This window comes from Puma concolor, chromosome E1, assembly GCF_028749965.1.
Source record: "Puma concolor isolate L17-30 chromosome E1, mPumCon1.1.hap2, whole genome shotgun sequence".
NCBI lineage: Eukaryota > Metazoa > Chordata > Mammalia > Carnivora > Felidae > Puma > Puma concolor.
The window spans coordinates 2946276-2968651 of record NC_141680.1 but is presented as its reverse complement, the minus strand read 5'-3'; the positions used below and the strand labels follow the sequence as shown (position 1 = coordinate 2968651).

The window sequence follows — 22376 nt, the reverse complement described above, 5'->3', positions numbered from 1 at the left end:
CCCAAGTGCGCGCCCCGCTAGCCCCAGCACCGTATCCAAACCGGATGTTTTTCTCGGATTTTATTTTTAATATTAATATTCTCACACAAAAATCACCGAAAATAGGGGGAGGGTTGGGAAGACCCCTCTGCCCCTGGGGCAGAGAGACAGTGCAGTGCGAGGGGGCGGGACTGTAAACCCCCCACCCCTCCGCAGCCCCAGCGTGGGAGGAAAAAAACCACCGACGGAACGAAAATAAAGCCCCAGAGAAACTCATCCCGGGGTGTCCCTGCCCCAGTGAGGCCCTGGCCCTGGGCTGGTTCACGCTTAAAAAGAAAAGTGGGGGAGGGAGGGGTGTGAGGGGAAGGTCCACGTTTTTAAAGTTGGCCGGGGCTGGGAAGGACGGGGTTCCTTTTCCTCATAGTTCTTTCTTTAAAACTTTAAATTTTTTTATTTATTTATTATTATTATTTTTTTTTTTTACAAAATACCATTTCAGTTCCCACTTCTTCCCCTACAGTACAGGAGTCGCTCACCCTCAGGCGGGGTCGGGGTCGGGTCGGGAGTGGGGGCCTGGTCCGAGAAAGTGCAGGACGTCGGGGAGGGGAGCGGGTTTGAGCACCATGAGAACCCGGCTGGAGCCGCGGGCGGACGGGCGGAGACGGACGGGCCGGGCCCGGACACACACTGGGGCGCGGGGAGAGCCCGGAGGCGGGCAGTCCCTGGAGGGGCAGGCGGGATGGCTTGGGGGGTGCGGGAGGTCGGGTTTTCCCAAAAATGAATAAATAGAGGTGAGTGGGACTGTTATAAATTAAAAAACAAAACGAACAAAAAAAGAAAAACCAAAAACAACCAAGAACGAACAAACAACAAAAGAAAAAAAACCCAGAAAATACAAAAATCATAACCAAGTGAATAAACAGAGACATGTACAGGGGGGTCACAGCTAGCATTGGAAGTAAAAAAGGAGGTTCTGGGGGAGGGGTAAAGCCCATAGAAAGAATCTCATTAAAAACCTCGGCTGCCGTAACGTCTATGTACAAACACGAGCCGCGAGCGTCTGCGCCGGGCGGGCGGGCGGGCGGGCGGGCGGGCGGCAGGCGTGAGGGAACCCGTATGTGACCCCCGCCGCCGCCGGAGCCTGGTCCTTGTGTCTGTTGCTAGAAAGGCCAAAGTCGGTGAGGGGAGGCGCTGGCGGGCGAGGGGCTGCCAGCCCCCTCCCCCGTCTCCCATTTTTTTTCCTTTTTTCCTCTTATTTGTTAAAAAAAACTTTTTTTCTTAATAAATTAAGTGAGGGGGGAGCTGCCAATGGGGCGGAAGGGCCGGGCCCGACACCCCCTTCCCGGCCAGAGGCGGGACCTAGGTCCAGCCCAGGCGTGTGCTGGTGGCCCCGCGGCGCCCTGCAGGCGGGCGGGCGGGGCGTCCGGCCTCATCGCGACGCGCTGGCGGGGGCCTGCGGGGAGAAAACCGGCGGCGGCGGGCTCAGGCGCGGGGGCGGGCGCCGTGCTCCGCCCGCGCCCCGCCCCCTGCCCCCCCCCCACCTCCCCGGGCCCCGGCCCCGGGCGCGCCCCCGCCGGGCCCTCACCAGCGTGAAGGCGTCGTAGGCCTGCGCCAGCTCCTCGGTGCGGTACTGCTCCAGCACCACCACGCCCTGCAGGCCCGCGCTGCGCCGCCGCGCGCACGCCTCGCAGTGCACCAGGTACGTGTTGCGGCTGCCGTTCTCGCTGGTCACGAACAGGATGTTGAACACCTCCACCTGGGACGGGGCGCAGGGGAGGGGGGCGGTCACGGGGAGCGGGGGCGGCGGGGGCACCTCCCTCCAGGGCGCGGCGGGCCCACTCACGTCGCACTCGTTGCAGTAGTAGGCGGGCTCGTCCTTGACCCGGCCCTGGTAGGCGATCTTCTTCCCGGCCCGCACCAGGCTCTCGCGCTGCACCTGGCAGTGCTTCATGGACTGCAGGAGGCAGAACCTGCGCGCGTGCAGAGGGAGGGGAGGGGAGGCGAGGGGGGGCCGTGAGGCCGACCGAGCGGGGCGGGGCCTCCCGGCTCCAGGCTGGGGTCACGGCCCCTGACCTGGGCATCGCTCACAGTGGACATGCGGCTCTTGTCTATTTGGGCCGCAGGAAAATAAAGCTCATCGGAGCGGGAGCGGGTACAGTGCAGGGCACGTGGTCTGGGGCAGAGAAGAAGGAAGACGGGGTGGAATCCGACAGAAAGGACAAGAGCGGGGCCAAGTTGGGTGGAGATGGTCTTCTTCCCAAGCGGGGCGCTCACTTGATCATCTTGAACAGGTCCGGGTCGCTGATTTTGACCGTGCGAGCCACGTTCCAGGACACGTGAATCATGGGCACGATGGACTTGACGTTCTTCACCTCGTTCCACTCGTATCGTTCCAGGGCCAGCTGGTACTGATAGGCTGCGGGGCCAGAGGGGGAAACGGAGGCATCTCAAGCAGCCGCGGCCACGCTGGCCCCCAGGCCCTCCCTTCCCTGGCAGCCGGCTGCCGTCCAGCTCGGCCACCCACGGGGCTCACCCCCCACGGGCCCCGCCCACTCACCGGTGAGGGGCCCCACGTTCCAGGCAATGTTGTTGCACCAGCCGGTGGCCTGCACCCAGTGCACGGTGCCCGCGTTAATCCACACCAGGTCTCCGGGGCGCTGCACGAAGCGGTACACGGGGATATTGGAAGCATAGAGGTCATCCAGGATTGGCCACCAGGAACCAGTCAGGTAGTCCACGCCGTGCCTGCGCGGTGGCCACAGGGTCAGACGGAAGCCACAGGGACGGGGCGGGACTGGGGGGGGTGGGAGGAGGTGTATCTGGCGGGGCCAGGGTGGCGCGCACCGGTCGCAGAAGGCGCTGATAGTCTCCCAGTAGTGCTCGTGCACCGCAAACCACTCGCAGTCGCCAGGGCCGATGTTGATGTTGACGGAGCAGAAGTTGTTGTTCTCCTGGTGGCCTGCAGGGGGCGACAGAGAACGGCATGGCAGGCGGCAGCCCGGCCTGCGCTCCGCGCCCGGTCCGCCCCCGGGCCCCCATTGGCTGGCGGAGCGGCAGCCCCGCCCCCTCGCGCGCGCCCGGGTGAGGAGCGCACCTGGCGTTCGGCTGCCGGGAACCTTCATATACAGCTGCACGGTGTTCATGCCCAGGATGGTGTGGCCCACGTGGCTCAGCATGTTGCCCGTGGAGGTGACCCGCATGAAGGCGGGCAGCTTCAGCAGCTCCTGTAGCTGGGGTTTCCACCTGCGGTGGCGAAGGTGCCACAGAAGTGAGAGGCCGCCCCCGACCCCTGCCGGTCCGGCAGCGCCCCTGCCCCCAGCCGCACTAACCGCTTGGCATCAGACAGGTCGATGTTGGTGCCGAACTTAATGATGTGATGGTTCTTCGGGTCTGGCGCGCTGCTGCCGGGGCAAAGAGCACGGGTTGACGGAGACCCGCCGGCCAAGGGAAGGGGAAGGACACGAAGGCGGCGGACGACCGGGACCTACCTAGGAGGGGTCCCCGTGGTGCTGTCGGGCTCCTCTGACTCCTCATCCTCGCTTTCCTTCTCCTCCTGCTGGGTCACAGCGGGGAGGCGGGCTGGGGTCGGTGCCGCCGGGAACCCAACCCCCCCACCCGCACCCCCAGCCCGGGCAGCCCTCGCACCTGCAGGGACTCCTGGAAGGACGAGGCCTGGTACTGCGCGTACTTGGCGATGGTGGTGTGCGAGCGGGAGCTCTCACAAGGCCAGATCTGCCGCGTGCCCGTCAGGTCCCAGTTCTCGTCCGAAGGCTGCTGTACCTGGGTGCGCACCTCCACCGTGTGCTCGCCGCTCGCCTCCACCAGCGTCTTGGTGGAGAAGAGGCCCAAGTCTGCAAGGCAGGACCGAGCAGGGCGTCGGGGCAAGGGCGGAGGGCATGGAGCGAGGGCCTTCTTCCTCCCCAAGCCTCTCCCCGCCACCCCCCCCCCCCCCCAGCTTCAGGAAGCTCAGCCCAGCCCAGCCCCACACGCAGCTGGGAAGGTTGGTCCTCCCAGGGCGACCCCCTTTTCTCCTGCTGCTGCTCTGAGTCGAGGCACCTCCAGGAGAGTCCTCAGGTGTGCGTGAGGCCACAGGTGCACTGCACCTGGCACTTAATAGGCGCTCAATGAATGGCAGTTTCCTTAAGTTATCGCTGGATCCAACCAGAGATTTAGGTAAGCACAAGCCTAGAGCACGCTTCATGCTAACAGCGGTGAGAAGGAAGGATATACGGGTATAGAGAATACTACGGACATAGAGGAAAGACGATTGCCTTTTATGTTTCTGGGTGGTTTCCGTTTGTACGTAAGTACCTTTGTTTGGAATTTTGCCCGATAAAAATTTTTTTGCACGATAAAGCGCTGAAAAAGAGAGCCCTGGACACCTGGGTGGCTCGATGGGTTAAGTAACCAACTTTGGGACTCTTGATTTCAGCTTGAGTCATGATCTCACAGTCGTAGGATCGAGCCCCTCATTAGACTGTGTGCTGAGTGTGGAGCCTGCTTGGGATTCTCTCTCTCCCCCTCTGCCCTTCCCCACTCTCACTCTCTCCTCCCTCCTCTCTCTGCCCCTTCCCGCTCTCTCTCAAAATAAATAAACTTTAAAAAAAAAATCCCCAAACCATGGGCCGGCAGGGGTTTTGTATACTCTGTATTCTCATCCTAATCGATCAAGAAAACCAAAAGTGACCCTAACCAGGTCCTGGGTTCCATCCCCTGCCCCTCTATCCAGTGCTGGGGACACAGTGATGGGAAGAAAGCCCAAGGCCTCAAGTAGGGCGTGCGGAGGACTGAGGATAGCTCGTGAGAGCTGCAGTCCGGGGTCTGCAAGCATGGGGGCCCTCCGAGGCCTCCCCTCACCCGCCTGCCCTTCCATACTCACTGAGCCGCAGGGAGCCCGCCAGGCCCCGGATCACGGTGATGGGATTCCGAGGGTCTGTGCAGAACTGCAGCAGCACAGGTGAGAAGGCGTCCCGTTTGCTCTCCAGCTGAGAGATGACAAGGAGACAGGGCCAGGGTGAGAGCCCTGCCCCCGGCTCTGAGCCCCCTCCCCCACTGCCCCTGACGGCCCAGACGCAGTCTCAGAACCCATGGCAGGGGGGTCATACGTACATAGATGCTGGGTGTGGGCGGGTTGAGTTTTTCCCGGGGCAGCTTCTCCTCAGTGTTGATCTTCGGTTTCACAGACTGGGCAGGGGAAAGGTAGGACTCTCGAAACTTCCCTTTCACCTTGGCATTCCTGTGGGGAAGATAGGGACATGAGGGCAGGAATATCAGGGTGATGGGGAAGGGAGCCCCCCACTGGGCCGGGCCAGCAGCCTGGGGTGGGGGGCCACCTCCTGGAACTTACTTGCTGGCACGCACGACGTCAGCAGCGCAGTGGCTGATGGTGAGGTCCGCCATGCGCAGCCTCCGCTCCTCCACCTCGGAGGCGATAAAGGTCTCCTTGTCCCCACTCTCCACCTTGATGAGGCGGATCTTCAGCTCCTTGGGGGGCCCTTCGCTGAGTGAGCGCAGCTTTAACATGTCAGCCCGGCTGACACCTGGTGGCCCTGGTGCTTCCTCACGAGCCTTCTTCCCGGGAACGGGAGCCGAGGGCGCTGTGGGCTGGGCAGGGGGCGCGGGGGCCGGTGGAGGGGCAGGAGCCGTGGGTGGCTTGGCCTTGGAGGCCCCGCCAAGATCGGGCCGGGCCTTCTCGCGACCCTGGATCTCCTCGCTCTGCAGGTCCAGGTTGCCCAGCACCCGGCGGCTCTTTTCTTTGGGGGCCTTGGCCTTGGTCTTTGCCCTGCCCTCTCGGGGCCGCCGACCCACGCTGTCCTTACAGGCCCGCCTGTGCCGCCGGTGCTCCTTCTGGTGCTCCTTCTGGTGCTCTTTCTGCCTCCGCTTGCTGCTGCCGCCTGGTCCTGCCGCCGCCACCCCGCCACTCTCCTCGCGGGCCTGGGCGGGAGGCAGCAGCCGCTCGGTCCCACTGTCCACCGGGCCCGCCGTGTCCACCGGGCCTGCCGGGTCCGTGGCGCTCCGGCCCACCCGCTCCACAAGGGTCTCACAAGCCCGACTGATCTCTTCTAGCACCTCAGACTCAGACCGAGCAGGGGGCAGAGGCAGGGGTGGGGGCGGCGGGGCGGGGGTCATGGGGCCCGGGGCCGGCTCTTCGCCCGCCCCGCGCTCCCGGGCCCAGGGCCCGCCTGAGGTAGAGAAGTGAGATGCCGAGGGAGCGGAGGGCTGCGGGGAGCCCTGGGCGCTAGGGGCCGCCGAGGCGGGCGGCGGGGCGGTAGCACCTGATGGGGGGCCTGGCGAATACTGAGTGGCGGGCAAGGGCCCGGGCCGGGTGGCGAGGGCGGCTCCAGTCCCCCGGTAACAGTACTTCTGTCCCTCCAGCACGGAGGCCAAGGACTTGAGCAGGCTGGCCGGGCCGGCCGGTGGGGGGAGCGGGGGCGGCGGAGGAAACTTGGCTAGAGGCGGCGGTGGCGGCAGGGCTGGTGGTGGCTTCTTCTCCTCTTCCTGGGCGGCGGTGGCAGTGGCGGCCGGGGTTGTGTCACTAGGGAACGGAGGCTGCAGAGACGAAAAGGGCTCCTTCAGCGGGGGTGGGGGGGCTGCGCCCGCCTCCTGTTGCTGTTCCTCCTCCTTGCGAATGGATTCGTCCAGCATCTTCATGATGTTGGCCAGCCCATCGGGGAGGATCTTGAACTCAGCCGGCTCCTCAAACTGGTCCTCCAGCGGGGTAGGGGGAAAATCGAAGAGCCGCGGGCCTCGGGCAGGCAGCTCCCCGACCCTGGGCGGCACAGGCTGGGGGGCTTTATTCAAGGGGCCTGGGGGGGGGCCCGGCCCCACCTCGGGGGTCTTTGGGAAGGAGACCCTGGGCCGAGGGCTCTCCGGGCGCCTGAAGCTTCCTGAGGTATTTTGGTGGCAGGAGGAGGGAGGAGCTGGAGGCAGGGCGAGAGTCAAGGGCGCGAGAGGCGGGTCCTGGGGGCTCAGATTGGGGCTGGGGGGCCGGGGAAGGGGGTCCAAACTTCTGGCCAGGTAGGGAGGCGGGGGGAAGGACACAGGCCCTGTGGGGCTGCTGCCGTGGCTGCCATGGTTGCTGCTGCTGGTGGCTGGGGGAGTCGGAGGGGTGTGCGAATCCTGAGTGCCCACAGAAAAGCGGGGAGCCGGAGGCCCCAAGAAGCCCTCGCGGTGGGGGAGGGGTGGTGGGGGAGGGCGGGGGCGTCCCTCAGACCCAAAGAAGAGCTCCTCGAAGATCTCCCCATCCTCGCGGGCTGCCCGGCAGGCCGGGCCCTTCAGCCAGGCAGGGGGGGGCGGAGGGCGTAAGAGGCGGGGACAGGGCGGCGGAGGCGGCGAGGGGGGGCCGGGCGGCAGGGACAGGTGAGGAGTGGCAGCGGGAGCCGCCAGGAACGGTTTCCGACTGCCGTGTGCCGAGGGCCCCAGGCGGCCTTGGTGAGAGGAGACGTCCAGCGCGGGAGTTTGGTAATGATCAGCGCCGGGCTGCAAGCAGGGGACAGGCGGTCGGCGGCTGCTGGGCGGGGGAGGGGGGGGGGGGGGTGGCACCGCCCGCTCCACCCGCAGTCCACCCGCGGTCCGGAACTCACAATGCCTGGGCTCGGCTCCGCGGCCCGGAGACCGGTGTTGTTGCTGCTGCTGCTACTGCTGCTGCTGGTGGGGCCGGGGAGGCCAGGGGGCCGGGAAGGGGCGTAAGGCACGCAGGCGGTGGTTGCTGCTGGTGAAACGCTGGAGTCCATCCGCGACCTCTGAACTCTGCTCTCTCTAAGGTCACTTCCGGGGGGACGGGTGGCAGGCGGGCAGCCATGGCTCTCTGCTCCTGGGGGGCGGGGGCCTGGGCCTGGGGGTGCGGCCGGGACCAGCCGGTGGCCAGGGGGGTGCGCGGCGTAGGCCGGAGCCGGGTACGGATACGGGTGAGGCAGCGAGTGCCGCTGCTCCTGTGGGAGAGGCAAAGGGCCACGAGTGACACGTGGGGGACGGGGGACTTGTGGTTAAGAGACGAGGGGCAATCGATCGGGGCTCACCTGGCGCTCCGGGGGTGCTGAACCCTTGCGCTCGGGGCCCCAGACATCTCCATGCAGGGCGCTCCACAGCCCTGGCTTGCTCAGCTGAAATGGAGGGCTAGTGGCGAGGCCAGGCAGGGGTGGGGGCGGCGGCGGGGGGGGCGGCGGGGGCGGTGGGGGCAGTGGCGGCGGGGGCAGCGGCAGCCCCGGGGGAAGGCCAGTCTGGAAGAAGAGAGAGCGTGAGAACGGCACCCCGGCCCAGTCCTGCCCACGGCGGCCCGTGGCCTACATGCGACCATACCTGCTCAGAGCCGCAGCCTCTCCTGCGCTTGCCCCCGGGGCTGAGGCCCTCGTCCCCCGAGGGGCCTGAGAGCGCCGCAGGAGGCACGGGCTGCACCACTGGGGGCTCAGCGGCTCGCTTCACGGGGGGACCGCCCCGCTTGGCCCCATAGTTCCGCTTGTGCTGAAAACAAAAAGGAAGGAGAGAGAATGACACATGTGCAGATCCAGCCAGGGGCCTCCTCCCCACCCCACCGGCCCCCATCTCACCTCAAGGTGCAGCAAGTTCCACACTTGCTCCAGGGGGGGCAGGACCTTGGCTCGGTGCTGGCAGGAGCCGGCATGAAAGTTCCAGAACTGGGCCTGGGGGCAGAAGCACACGTTAGGATGAGGGCGCCTAGCCAGAAGGCACAAGCCCAGCCCCCCGGGCCCTGCCTCATCCCACCTGCTGTAGTCGGCCGATGCGGGGCCCCAACTCAGCCAAGCTTCCTCCGTATCGAAGGGCACTGTGATAGCAGCGAATGGCCTCCTCGCTGTCGTGCTCGGACTCGTATAGCTGCCCCAGCTGCTCCCACAGCCCCGGCTGGGCCGGCTCTCGGAGCAGTGCCTGCACACAGCCATGCAGGGATTCCAGCTTCCCGTGGAGGGGTCTCGGGGCGGGGGTCCTACCGGGCAGAAGGAGTTGTGGGGGCTGGTCAGGCCTGGGGGACCTCTTCTGAGGCCCCAGGCTTACGTCCCATCTACAGCACCTTTGATTCCGCACTCACCCTGGAGCATAATACGGTTTGTTGGGGTGTCCAGAGCTACTGCCATGTGAAGGGGGTAGGGGAGCAGAGAGTGGGGGCTGCCCGATGCTGGCAGAGCACCTAGAGACGGAAGGGGTCTGTTAACGTGCAGCAAGATGAAGTGGTCCCGTCCCTACTTAGAAATGAGGGCACTGAGAGACTAAGGGAAAGCAGCTGAGAACCCCACTGGGGTCCACAGATCAGCAGAAACCCAGAGAGTGACCAAAGAGTGGAGACGGGGAGAGGGGTGCCCCATGTTCTCACCTGCCTCCAGGCAGCCATGCGCTTCGAGGAGGGGGATGGGGCGGGCAGGAGCTCCAGGCCCCAGCACAGCTCAAGCCCCCGAGGGCAAAGGCTTCCCGTGCAGCGCGGGCCCCTGGAGGGTCCACTGCCCGATGCATCCAGCCTGAGTCAAGGAGAGATCAAGATCTTCATGGGGGCACAGGCTGAGCCAGCAGCATACACACGGCCGACCCAGCCCTGGTCTTTCCCTTACCAGGTCAGCAGTGGCCCCAGGAGCCCTGGAGATCGGGCACGGCCCCCTGCCCCAGCTCTCTGGGGCGACGGTCCCGCTCCAGCCGCTCTGACAGGAGTGCCCACTGCCCCCAGACGGCCACCCAGGGCCCTTCACAGCCAATTCTGCGGAGGGGAGGAGGAGAAGGAGTGCCGTGAGCCGGCCAGCGCACAGCTGAGGCCCAGGGGCCCGGCCGGGCAGTCATCTGCACCGGGAGTCGGGCCTTGGCTTTCCCCGAGGGGAGGGCCACGCCGCCCAAGGAGCCCCCGGAGGCCCGGGAGAGCGGCGAGGCGCCGGGACGAGCGGCAGGGAGCGGGACGGCCGGTCAGCGGCGGCTCGCTGCCGGGAGCCACTGGGGCGGACGGGGCAGCGCCGCGGCGGCTTACCCGGCCTCCGTGGGAGCGTCCTCGCACGGCGTCGGCGAGCTCCTGAGATCCGGCCAATCACAGGACTTCCTCTCTCGCCAGAAAGCCAATCATCACCCGTGTCTCCGCCTCAGTAACAGCCTGGCCGGGACCAATGAGAGCGAGGTTAGCCCGGCCGCGGCCGGGGGAGGAGGGGCGGCGGAGCCGGTCAGACGGGCTCGGCCCGGGGTGACCCCGGGGTGACCCCGCGGCTCCCACCTAGGGTCTCCATCCCGGACCTGACACCCGGGCCGGCGGCGCAGGCAGGGCCCGGGACCCCTGCGGGTGAAGGCGGCACGTCGCACGCTCGGGCCGGCCTGGGGGACGGCGCCACCCGCGAGTCCCACGCACCCATAGAGTCGCCGGTATTCCCGGCAGGACCGCCCGAAACGCCCCCGGCCCCGGCGCCCTAAGACCGGCCGACGGCAAACGGAGGCACAACGTAGACAAAGGCGTCGCTGCCTTTCCTCCCTTCACCTCGCCCCGTGCCTCACCTCCCACCCCGGGTGCCCCCTGTGACTGCTGAGAGCTGGCCGGTCACGGCGACTTCGGTACCCAAACCCGCCCGCGCCGAGATCCGAGCGCTCCACCACCACCACCACCACCACCCCCCCCCCCCACGCCTGACCCTATCCCAAACTACGGTCGGGGCCCCCAGCCTACCTAGTTCCCGGAGCTCCTCTACTTCCCCTGGCTCTCTAGGTCTTCAGTTCCAACCGACCCCCAAAACCAAAATCTCCCTTTAATCCCCCAACTTCTGAGAAGACGCGCACAGCGGTCCCGAGTGGCCCCTCTCGCGTGGCTCCCGTATCCTCTATGCCCTTCCCCGTCGGGGCCACGCGGTTCCCCACGGCCCACGTGGCCCCCGCCCCCCAAGGGAGGGGGGATTTCGGGGGTTGCCCGTGACGTGGCTACTTGCGCAGCGGAAGCGGCGTGTGTAAGTGTAAGGGGGGGGGGGTCCTTCGGGAGGGAGGAGGGCGGGGCCCAACAGGCGGTGACATCACCCTTGTCCCACTCTCACCGCCCACTCCCTTAAAGAACCCAGAACCCGTTTCACTTCCTCCTTCGCGGCGCCCCCCCCCCCCCGCCCTTTCCCGTCGGTGCCGCCTCGACCCACGACGGGCGCAGCGCCCCCCTTCTGGGCACCTCCCCTTCGGCCCCAGTTCTTCCTTGTCGCCTGAGCCCAGGATCCCCGTCCCCGCGCCTCTTCCTCGCCTACCCGGCGTCCCCGCAGGTAGGGAGCCGGCTCCGCTCCCGGGATCGGTCCATTGAGAGTCTAGAGTACAAAGAGCTGCGAGAGGCGAGCGTAGAGTACAAAGCGGCGGGGGCGGGGCCAGCGCTCCAGCTGGAGCGAGCGCCGGGCAGGAAGCCGGGGGAGCGCGCGCGACGAGGGGCTGGGGGCGGCTGGAAAGTTCGCCTTCGCCGAGAGAAGTCTGCGCGGTGGGGAAATTTCCACCCAGCCCGCAAGGGCAGGCGGGTTTCTGGTGAAAACAGTCCTCTCTCCGCAGGACAAGGTGGTCTGTTTACGTGCTAAGCTCCGGACCCTACAGGTCGCGGCGCGCCACTCCCCGCCGAGCCCTGCGAACGCTTGGGCTCTGCGGACGGTGTCCGCGGCTCTAGCGGAGTTTCTGCCCGAACTCTCTCTGCTCACCACACTGACTTTCGGTCAGTTGCCAAAGCCCTGGGACGAGCAGAGCGCTTGGCTGCGGTCTAAGGGTAGCCCGGGCCGCATTCCCCCACCCAAGTCCGGGACCACGCATGGGCTAACGTTGGGGGGGGGGGGGGGGACGGGGGGCGGGGGTTCAGGCATCGCAGGATCAGATCCCCGTTTGCGAAGCGGTGCCGAGGGCGCTGCCAGCTACCAGGAAATGCAGCTTCCCCTTCTGCGATGATGACACTTCCCCTCCACCACTTCCCCTTTCCCACGGGGAACTGACTCAGCTTTCCCTAAAGCACTGAGTCCCGTCCCTCCAGCCACTTTCCACCTTTGTCCACAACCCCCCACGCCGGTACTCAGAGTACAGCAGCCCTCACTGGAGAACAAAAACTTCCTGTGCACTAAATACACATTCACTCTCGCCAACCACCTCGGATTCACCGGGACCCGGGCGCCTGACTCCTCATCCGCCCCCCGTACAAAGCCCTCCCTCGGGGTCTGATTCAGGCTTGGGGTGGGAGAGCGTGAGTCACCCACAAAACCTTCCCCTATTCCCACTGACTCAGCCCTCGCCTCCCTGAACACACACAGACACACAGTCAGAGGCAGACACAACTCAGCCCACACACCGCTCACCACCGGTCCCGCGGAATTTCCCCTCTCGTCTTCCCCCACGACGGCCCCTCCCCGCGCCCGCCAGCCTCGACGCCGCGCTCACACCTGTTCCCCGGCGCCGGCTCGCGGTCCACTCTCACCTCCACTCTCGCTTTGGGGCAGGAATAGCCCTCCCCGACACCCGGTGTCCGTACTAACCAAGGGGAGGGGACGGCCACGGGCAGCAGTCACAAAGACAGACACCCACAGACTCCCCGAAGGCAGGCGAGAGGAAGACGCACGCGGCCACAGCCAGGCTGGGAGGACGGTATACTTCTGGGGCAGACATTCCTTCCCAGCCTCTCCCGCCCGACCCACAGTCCCCGGGGCCGGCCGCCCAGAAAGGGTTAATTCTGCTCCTGCCGAGGCCACGCCCTCTCCATCCGGGCACTCCCGGTTAAGCCCAGCTCCGCCCCTTCCATCCGGGCTCTGGACTCGGGGACTTTAACCGACCCCCTCCCCCGGAGCCCCGAGAGAGACCCACTCCATCAATCACACCCACTTAACCCTCTCCCGGCTCCAGGCCTGAGGAGCCCCCGGCGCGCACCGCTGCGGCCGCGCGGGACGCGGGGGAAGGGGCCAGACGTGCGCACGCAGACTCACATGCCGGCCAATGCAAGACCCCGCACACACGGTCTTCCCCACCCGCACGCAGTCCGCGGACGCGCCGAGGCGGGGCCGGGGCCGGCACCCGCCGCATCCCGCTCCCCGCCAGGCCTCGTTCCGCCCGGTGGAAGCGAGGGGTTACAGGCTCGCTTCTTACCTGGGGGAGGGGGGAGGCGGAGGGGAGGGCCGCCGGCTGGGGCGCCGCTGTGACTCAGCCACCCGGGCAGGCCGCCCGCTCGGGATTCCCTTCCCCAGCCTTCCCCCGCTGCTGGCCCCTCCCCGCCCCCCCACCGAGGAGTGACAGTGCCGGCCCCGGCCCGCTATGTGTCACTGCGAGCCTTGTGTCTGCCTCTGACTGGACCGCTGTGTTCACCAGTGTGTCTGACAAGGTCGGCTGTGTGTGGGTCGTCCCGGTGTCTGTCTCTGTGTGCACCTGCATATCTGCTCATCTCGTCTCCTTCAGTGCCTGTGTCTGACGCGTTCCTGTCATTATGCCTGTCTACATGACTCTGAGGGGCTGTCTCTGTCTGTGTGTCTGCCTGGCTCCTGTCTCGGTCTTTTGTCTGGGTCTGCCTCTGCATCACTTGCGTGATCACGTGTGTCTCTGCACATGCCCTTCTGTGTTTGCCTTCATGTTCCCGAACAGAGTCTGGGAAACACTGGAGCAGGCTGACCCCGCCGACTCCTCGCCTCACTCCCCCCCCCCCCTCCCGAATCCTGACGTCTTGTTGCCGGATCAGTGATCCTTCTGTTTGAGTCAGATATTTGGGCGTCTGTCTGCCTTCAATCAAGTTCCGTCCTATTCCTCAACGTCCTTGCTGATCCTCAAGGCTCCCTGCAGCTCCCATTATGATGATAATTGCTAGCATTTAGTGAATACTTACTAGTAGGCACCAGGCACCGTCTTAAGCACTTTACATACCTTTTTAAAACTCCCCCCACCGCAAATCTGAGTTAGGAAGTACTTTTTTTTTTTAACCCATTTTACAGATGAGGAAATTGAGGCTCAGAGAGGTTAGGTAATTTGGCCAAGTTCACTCCGCAAGAGAGTGGAAGAACTGGGCTTCTTCCCAGGGCCTCATTCTTTCCACTCTTCTATCTGCCTCTGTCCTGTTCTCCCTCCCTTGGTTTTATCGTCACAGGCCATCTCCTGGGTCAGCCTGCCTGCGCCCCCACCCCGTTCTACCCCCAGCATCTCTAGCATCGCAAATGTCCCCTGTCCTCGACAGCAGGTGTGGGTAGGACACTTGTAGCAGATCTCAGAAGCCATTGCTTTCTTGGCAGTGAAGCTCATTCAGTTAACACATTCATTCAACACAATTCCACTGAGGCACCCCAATGTGCAAACCATCTTGCCAAATCCAGACACACAGAAGAAAACAGTCCCACTCAAAAACTCAGTGCGACGCACACTCAGAGAACTTAAGTCCCTGGCTTAGGTATCCTCTCCTCTCCTACAGAGCCTCAGGCAGAGAACTGGCCCAAAGAGAGGGAAGCAGAAGAGAAGTAAGACTTGGGGGGAGGGGGGGCGGGGAGGAGGCAAATGCCGTAGCACCGTGGGGACAGAATGGAACAGAAAGGGAGCTGGAAGGCAAGGTGAGATGCCACGATTGCCATGGCAACAGCGGCAGGCTGTTGTGGCCGTGGGCTCCGGCATCTCCAAATCCATTTCCAATCACCATGCACGAACCACGCTGCTCACCAACTCTTATAGGGCACCCTCACCGCAAGAAAAATCCCCCCGGTTATCTCACCTCTACCTTCCAGCCTTGCAAACTCTAGTCTAATTCAACTCCAGAAGTAACTGAGTTGTAGCACTGGGGGGAGATTTTTTGGTGGTAGTGGAGAGGCTGGTGAAATACAGGGCTGAACCATTCGGGGGCAACAGAGGGGCGCTCCATAAACCAGGAAGGCTGAACCACTCCAGCACCACATGGTGGGGGGATGCTCAGAGCTGGACTGGACCATTCTGAGGAGTGGGCACGATCCAGACCATACTGCTCTTCTTCAAGCATGTGGTCCAGAGCTGGACTGGTGGGGGTGGGGGTGGGGGTTGTTGCTCAGGAGCAGAACTTACCAGATGGAATTTGATGTGCCCTGTCTCATTGGAACCAGTGCCCCAGTGGTGGGGTGCAGCAGACCACGGTGGGTGGGGGGGGCGGTACTACGGGGCTGGCATGGTGCCTGGGGGAACCTGAAAGAAAAAAGCCAGTTAGAAGTGGGGTCTCCCAGGCTGGAGAATTTCCCTGTGCTCCCTGTCTTCTTATTGAGGAGAAGCCTGGTGCTGGTGGTCAGATGGGATGAGAGAACCCGTTTCCATGGCAACCAGAAAAAGCCATCCCCAAGGTGGTCCTCCAGCCTTCCCCTTTAGGAAGCAGCCTTGGACCAGAGGGTAAGGGGAGCGTGCTACGGCATCTGTGAACGTCCACAGCGGACACCCAATCCACGAGTCCCCTTCGGACCGAACTCTCCTGCTGACAGTCCCTGGGCCCAGAGTAGCCCCGATTGCCCCTGACGTCGGCACCCAAGTCGGCCTCAGTCCTGGCCCCAGGCCTGCAATCTTCTGCCTCCAGCTCAGCCTCCTCCCTACCCCTAACCTTATCAAGACACCAGTCAACCCCACCCTCTGGACTCTGCCCCCTCCTCTTCCCCCAGGCGGGTGCAGGCAGGTCTTGGCGAGCAGCACAGGTGGCCAGACTAGATGAACGGGCCCAGCAGAGAGGAGCCTTCCTCCACAACGACCGACCGACTCTGGGCCTGGGTCTGAAAGTGGCCTCTGCCGCAAGCCTCCCTTGCATCCCACCCCTCAAGGCCATATCCTGTTTCCCCATCACCTCCTTCCTCTCTGTGGCCCAAGAAGGTGACAGAGGCCCAGTCCCTTCCCTCCCCTCCGAAACAAAAAGCTAGGTCTTCTAAGTCCAGGGTCAAGAATCAGGTGTCCATCTAGGGTCAGACCTAAGTCTGGCCCTTATCTCAGACTCACTCCTCAGAGACCTATGGTTTCTGCTTCCTTAGTCACAGCTGCCTGCCCTTGAGGTCCCAGACATTGGGGTTCCCAGTCTAGTCCCCCCATTCCCCGGCCGGCCAGCCCGCATCCTTCCCCCTGCCCCAGAGACTCAGGCCTCCAGCCCCCAGCCTCCATGACGCAATGTGCTGCAAGCTGCCTGGGCTGCTGATGACACTGCCCCCAGGGAGGAGCCACTCCTGACCCAGGCAGGGCCCCCCCCCCGCCCCCCACAAGCCAGGTAGTGGCCAGCTGCAGGCCAGGGAGGCTGGGCAGGCAAAGTTCTTGTGCTACAGAAAGGAAGCTTGAGGCTGGAACCTTCCAGGACAGGGATGTTGAGAACATGGGACCAGAGGGTGTGCGTGTGCTTGCCTCTGTATGTGTGTGTGTGTGTGTGTGCGCGCGTGTGTGCGCGTGCGGGCACACGCGTGCAGTCTGTAGTGTTTGTGTATGTGGCTGTGTTGTAGGGGAAGGGGATGTGCTGGGAAGGGTCTAGCCTAGAGAGAGGGGAGTGGCAGGCCTCACGACAGACCAAAGAAGGAGTGAGGGGCAGCCAAGGGGGTCACCAGGGTGTGTATGGGGTGTCTGGACACCAGAGTGGGGGAGGTGCCCACAGCCATTTAAAGGGCCAGCCCCAGAGCTTTAATCCCTCACCAGCCCTGGCCCCAAGCCGGAGGCTGTAATTCATCTGTCCAACAGCTGGGGTGGGTGTGTGTGTGTTGGGGGGGGGGGGGCATGTGGACGGGAAGGGGGAGCTGGGGGAGGGGCTGGGGCTTTCTTGTGCACAGAGCCAAACAACAAAAGGGAAGCCGAAGGGCCAGCTCCAATGTGCCCAAGCCGGGCAGCTGACCTGCACACCGGCCGGTGGTCTCCACCTGATGGCCAACAGACTCCGTAGTATGGACTCAAGGACTCTTGGCCGAGGAGTCCGAGAACCCAAAGGTGGGGCCTGGGAGAAGGCCCAGGCTGAGTGCCCCCAACCCTGCCCCCGCGAGCTGTCACCCCTCCTCGTAGGTCCCAGCCGCACCACCGTCCCAGACCTGGCAGGCCCCTCGACAGATTCAGCCTCAAATGCCCTGCTCACCAGCCAAGCCTCCCCAGACACGGCCTGCCGGCTCCCCCTCCCGCCGGCGCAGGGTGGCAGCGGCCACACCGAGGCTGTCCCTTTAAATCATTACCACCCCTGATTGTGTGGACAAACCGAGGGCCCTGCCCCCCAGGCAGGCGGCTTGCCACCTCCCCCCCATGAGTCCCCAGAAATGTGAGGGCCATTTAAAGGGACAACGGAGAGACAGCCAGGTCTCTAGCCGCCCCCACCCCCACCCCACACACACACTCACAGCCCCTTTCCCCAGCGACACACAGCCCCTTGCCCCTCTGGAGGGCCCCCCAAATTCCGGTTCTCTCCCCACCCCTAGAGACTGCTAGAAGGAGAAAGGGGGCCAGAGTTGGGGGGGGGGGCGGGGAGCTGGGGGAGCGAGGAAAAGACAGGGGCTGCCTCCTTACTCAGAGCCCCAGGGGACAGGTCGGAAGGAAAGCAAAGCCAGGAGAAGCGGCGAGACAGAGCCCCGAAAGGTGCCGCGGGCAGACCTGGGGCGCACAGGCTGTCGGGCGAGGGGAAGGGAGTCGGGCTGCACGAGACGGCGGCGCGGCCAGCGGGCGACAAGCCCAAGTCGGGGAGATGGAACAGGGAGGGCCAGGGAAAAGAGGCAAGGCCGGAGGAAAACGGGGAGACAGAATCGGGGAAAGGGGTCATCCGGGAGGGTGTGGAGGAAAATCCGAGGAGGGAGGGCGAGCCAGGCCGGGGTTACCTGCTGGGTGTCTGTCCCCCGGCGGTGCCCCCGGAGTCCGGGTAGGGAGGGGGGGGAGCAGCAGGGGGGGGAGTGGGGGCTGGGGGGGCGGGGGAGACGGTCCCTCCTCTGCCTCCTGGGCCTGCCCCGGCGCTCGCAGCCTCTGCCTCCCTCCCTCCTCCTCCCCGTCCCTGAGTCCCGGAGTCAAACAAAGAACTGTAGCAGGCTCTCCCCAACCCCCTCCCTCCCTCCTCCTCCTCCTCCTCCTCCTCCTCCTCCTCCTCCTCCTCCACCTCCTCCTCCCCTCCCTCCCTCCCCACCAGCAGGCTCCCTCCTCCTCCCTTCCGGTCTCTTCCTTTAACTACCCGCCCCCCCCCCCCAGCCCCCAGCACTAGTCTCTCTCCACCCACCCACCCCAACCTTTTTACACACCCCTCAGCCAAGCCCCGTCCCCGCTGTAGAGTCCCTTTGCAAAATTGAAAGGCTCCAGAGAACATGGGAGGGGGCTGGGGTCTTGCTTAAAAATCAAGAACCACAATACAATTATTTATTTTCACGGCCAGAGGAATAGTCTTAGCTGTTTCTTCTCCAAGAGGGGGGGAAAAATAATCCTAAAGAAAGCAATACAAATCTGACTAAAGCCCTCATCAAATAAAGTGCACAAAGCAGCGGGAGCTAATCCCCAGCCCCCTCCCTCCCACCCGCCAAATTAAGACCGACTCTCCACTCCTCCAGAACCAACTCCTAAGGTCCTGGCCGGCTGGAACCAGGCCTAACAACTACAGTCACAAAAATCATAACTATCACGATTTAACCACAATAATAAGCATTTTATAACAAGCCTTCATTCAGTATTTATTCTGCACCCGCCACCTTGCGAAGTGCTTTGCATAAATTATCTCATCCCCCCCCCCCCCCACCTCCCCAACAGCCAAGAAGGTATGTATTGATATTTAAATTTTCCAGATGAAGAATGTGAGGCTCTGGGAGGTGGTGACCTTTCCAAGTCCCTATGGCCACTAAGTGGCAGAGCTGGGAACAGAATCCGGGTCTGACCTGACAGCCCAAGCTCCGGAACACTTTAAAAGAAAAACCAATTTTTTCTAAGATCATAACCAAACCCGGGAACTTAACTCCATAGGGAAGGGCGGTCATAACTATCAACCGAGTCCCCCTCCCTCAGGAAACTGACCCACCCACCTACACAGAATAAAGACCTGCACTCTTCAGTCTAACACTCCTTCCTGACCCTTTTCGTCACTGTTGGGGTGTCACTAACTACGATCAGAGATGAGCTGCTGTCTACAGAACGCCACAAACCACACACAGCTCTTCTCCAGGGAGTAGCTATCTTGCGACCACTCACACTTCAACTCAAAATGGGGAGGGGGGCAATAGGACACTTAGCAATGCAGCAGGTGGGAAAGCGGCAAGACTGCTGGGAGGCTCCTTCCGGGGCGGAGGGGGCTGGGAAGGAAAGTTCTCATACCCACCTGGGGAAAAGTGACCCCGGGTTCCCGTAGCCCAGCAAAGGGGGCAAAGTCTTTGGGCCACACCACACCCGTGCCCCTCCCCCTCACAAAACTCCAGGCCAGGGTTTCCCACCTGCAGGCTGCTACGGCCAAGGGAAGGGAGAGGGGGAAAAGATGGCACGGGGTTGGAATCGGACTCGGGGCAGAGGTGGGGGGGGGGGGGGAGAGGGGGAGGCGGAATGGAAAGGGGAGGAGGCCTCCGGCCTGGCAACCGTCCCAGGGCACGTGCACTGGTGACATCATCCCAGGCCACCTCTAACACAGACCTTTGACCCCTAGGGGCGGAAAGGGGCCTTTGGCTAAGCTTCCTGGGAAATAGCCTTAGGAATTCTGGGAACCCAAAAAGGAGAAGAAGAAGGAACCCAGGCGGCTTGCCTTTATCTCTTTTACTCCCAGTACCACTCCAGCCCCAGGGACTCGGGCTTCTCGGCTCCTCCTCCCCGCCTCCAGCCCTGACCTCCCAACCCACATTTCTGACGGAGTCCCGACACGCCTCTCGCAGATACTGTGCCTTCTCTCTCCCGGGCGAGATCTCGGGTGGGGGGCAGCAGGTGGGGGGCGGGGGCACCGGGTCCCGCGGGGCTCCGTCTCCCATCTGCGGGATCCCCCGTGGCCCAGCCGGCCGCCAGCCGGAACCTGTCTGGGTCCCCAACTCTCCTGCCCCTCCCCGCGCCGTTCCAGGGCGGAGTCTGTGGAGTTGAAACCAGGACACGGCGAGAGGAAGAGTTATATAACCGGGAGAAGCCGAGAAGGACGAGTGGAGCCCGGGACAGACAGCCCGAGAGGAGCCCGGGGAAGTGCATGAGCACGAGGAGGAGTGGGGAAGACACGCTAGGGATGGGAAGGGTTGGGGGTGCATCAAACAGGAGGCATCCACGCGAAAAAGGGGCGTGGTGGCCCGGCGGGAGTCACCTGGGCCGGCCGGGACTTCCCCGCAGCGCCCTCCCGCGCTGCCAACAGCAGCTGAGCCCAAGCGACTGAAGCCTCGCAAAGGGGCGCAGATACCCGTTCCGTTCCCCCTGGGGAGGCAACCTAAGCCAGAGCCCGGGAAGGCGCCGGCGGAGCAGAAGGGGCCGGAAACCGCAGCTCCGCCCAGCCCACCTGGGAGAGTGGGGCGCCAGCTGGGGGTCGGTGGGAAACAGGTAGCCGACCCCTCCCACGCAAGGCTGGGCAGTGGTGGTTGGAGACCCAGCGAGAGGGGACAGGCGGATCCAGACGCCTGGATCCCGAGGGGCTGAGGAGCGCAGCCCAGGACTAGTTTGCAAACACACATTCAAACGCGGGGAGGGGGGGGGGGGGTGCGGCCGTAGTGCTGCAAGCTGCGACTCGCCGCGCAGGCGCAGGGGGCTACTAGGGCGCGTGCGGAGGAGGGAGGGGGGTGGGCGCGAGCGTGTGGGAGTGCACGTGCGGGTCCCGAGCAGCTTCCCCCTCCCTTCCTCCACCTCTCCCCCTCCCCTCTCCCTTTTCCTGTCGCTCTATAAAGCCTCCTCCACATTGGCTGCCAGGGCCCTGACGTCAGGGGCCTCCGCGGGAGCCGATTGGCCCGACACGAGAGTTCGGGAATCCGGCTCCCGAGTCTGGCTCTCCGGTTACTCCGGCAACGGGGCAAGCAACCCCCGGGAGGTCGGCGGAGCGGCGCTCCTTGTGGCGCCCGGGTCCCGCCTCCCTCCGGACGCCCGCCGAGCCCCCTTCGGCGGCAGCGCAGCTCGCGGCCTCCCCTCCGTCCTTCCCGGGCTCGTACCGTCCCGAGACCGAGGCGTCCTGCCCCCGACCTTCCCCGCAGTCGCCCCGCCCCCAGGTCACAGCCACAAGCCACAGCAGACAGGAAGCGAATCTGCGTTGCTTGGTAACCAAGCCGCGTGCCCCCTCCCCACTATTTACTCCAGCGCAGGGAGGCGGAGACGGGAGTCCAGCCCCCTCCCCAGCCTCTGCCCTTCGCCCTCCCGCCCACAATTTCCTGTGAGGGGCCGAGATGACAGGAAGTCAGACGCCCACCTCGGCCCACCTTTCTCTCTGGCCGGGCGGGGGGCTTCAGCCCCTCCGCCGGCTACATTCCCCCTCCCCCCCCCCCCCCCCCCTTGCTCCCGCGGCTCGGGCTGCGCGTCTCGCCCTCGCCATCTCGTGGCTGCGCTGGGAAGGTCCGCACGGAGCAGGGCCCGAGCCGGGCGAGGGCGAGGAGCATCAGAGTGGGGTAGCAGGACCACGGATGGAGGGGCGGCGGGGTGCGTGGACACGAAGACTCCCGCGGGGAGGCTGGCTCCCGGCGCTCCTGGCGCGAGGGTCAAAGCTGAGGCGACACACCTCACCGTGGGAGGGACTGGAGGGAGACCCGAAGTGGCCCCGGGACCGGAGACGCACCCCTGCCCGACCACACCCGACCTCAGAGGGCCATCACCCTGGCCTATCTGCAGACTCTGACCTTCAGTCCTGCCCTTCTGTTAGGCACCGTCGCGCCCCGCCCCGACCTAGTGTTGCGGAGGGGAAATCCCGGCCCCAGGGGAACTGCGAGTCCTTTCAGGCCCCTCTTGACATCCGAACCCAAGGTTTCTGCCCGCCCGCTCTTCCCCCACACCGCCCTGCATTCTGGGGAACCCTGGCGTCCTGCGCCCCGATCTTCTTTGCAGTGCCTTTGCAGGGACCGAAACGTCCACCCCCAGCTCTACAAGTCTGAGACTCAGGCGTCCCGCCCCCCTGCGCGGAGATGGTTTCCCTCTTTCCAGACGCCCCCGCGGCCCCCCGTTACCTGGTTCTGGGGTGTCCCAGGTGCTCAGGCTCCCCAAGGTCTCCCAGGGGGTCGAGCGGCCCCCCCCCTCTCCCAGGCCGGGGCTGGGGGGGCCGCTCCGCCCCGTGGCGCAGTTGGATTTTCCAACACAAACACCGCCCCCCCTGCGCCCCAGCCCCGCCCCCTTCCCTTGGTCCCGCCTCCCCTCGCGCCGAAGTCCCCCCCTTCTCGGGCCCCGCCCCTCCTCCTCCTGTGCCGCTCGCCTCAGCGCACGTGCCGAACAGGATACCCGGTGCCGGGTGCTGGGTGCAACCTACTGGGTCCGGCCCCGATCCCTGCCGGACGAACCCCTATTCCATTCGGATCACGCGCGTTTCCCAAAATAAGCCCCGCCCCGCCCGCTCAAGTCCAGCCCCGAGATTTAGCCACACCCGGTTTAGGCCCCACAGCCCT

General features: G+C 64.6%; 1 protein-coding gene across 9 annotated transcripts; it reads right to left on the bottom strand.

Annotated features, from left to right (window-relative positions):
• Window positions 1-45: 45 nt before the first annotated feature.
• Window positions 46-22090, bottom strand: KDM6B (lysine demethylase 6B). 9 transcript variants are annotated; one of them, XM_086685868.1, is made up of 24 exons: window positions 21945-22090; window positions 14953-15069; window positions 9941-10060; window positions 9537-9679; window positions 9305-9446; window positions 9023-9121; window positions 8701-8920; window positions 8526-8618; window positions 8278-8439; window positions 7998-8198; window positions 7563-7910; window positions 5327-7458; window positions 5089-5215; window positions 4859-4964; window positions 3625-3830; window positions 3468-3532; window positions 3309-3380; window positions 3074-3222; window positions 2824-2938; window positions 2537-2724; window positions 2254-2395; window positions 1823-1949; window positions 1565-1735; window positions 46-1432 (listed from the first exon to the last, which is right to left on the bottom strand). In XM_086685868.1, exons 5-24 carry the CDS (start codon window positions 9439-9441, stop codon window positions 1409-1411), a joined length of 4884 nt encoding a protein of 1627 aa, XP_086541994.1. In that variant the 5' UTR covers window positions 9442-9446; window positions 9537-9679; window positions 9941-10060; window positions 14953-15069; window positions 21945-22090; the 3' UTR covers window positions 46-1408. The 9 variants fall into 9 exon arrangements, with proteins under 9 accessions (XP_086541994.1, XP_086542002.1, XP_086541996.1 ...); XM_086685876.1 differs by having other exon boundaries at window positions 3309-3377; XM_086685870.1 differs by lacking the exon at window positions 21945-22090 and adding an exon at window positions 19671-20464.
• Between the last annotated feature and the right edge of the window lie 286 nt (window positions 22091-22376).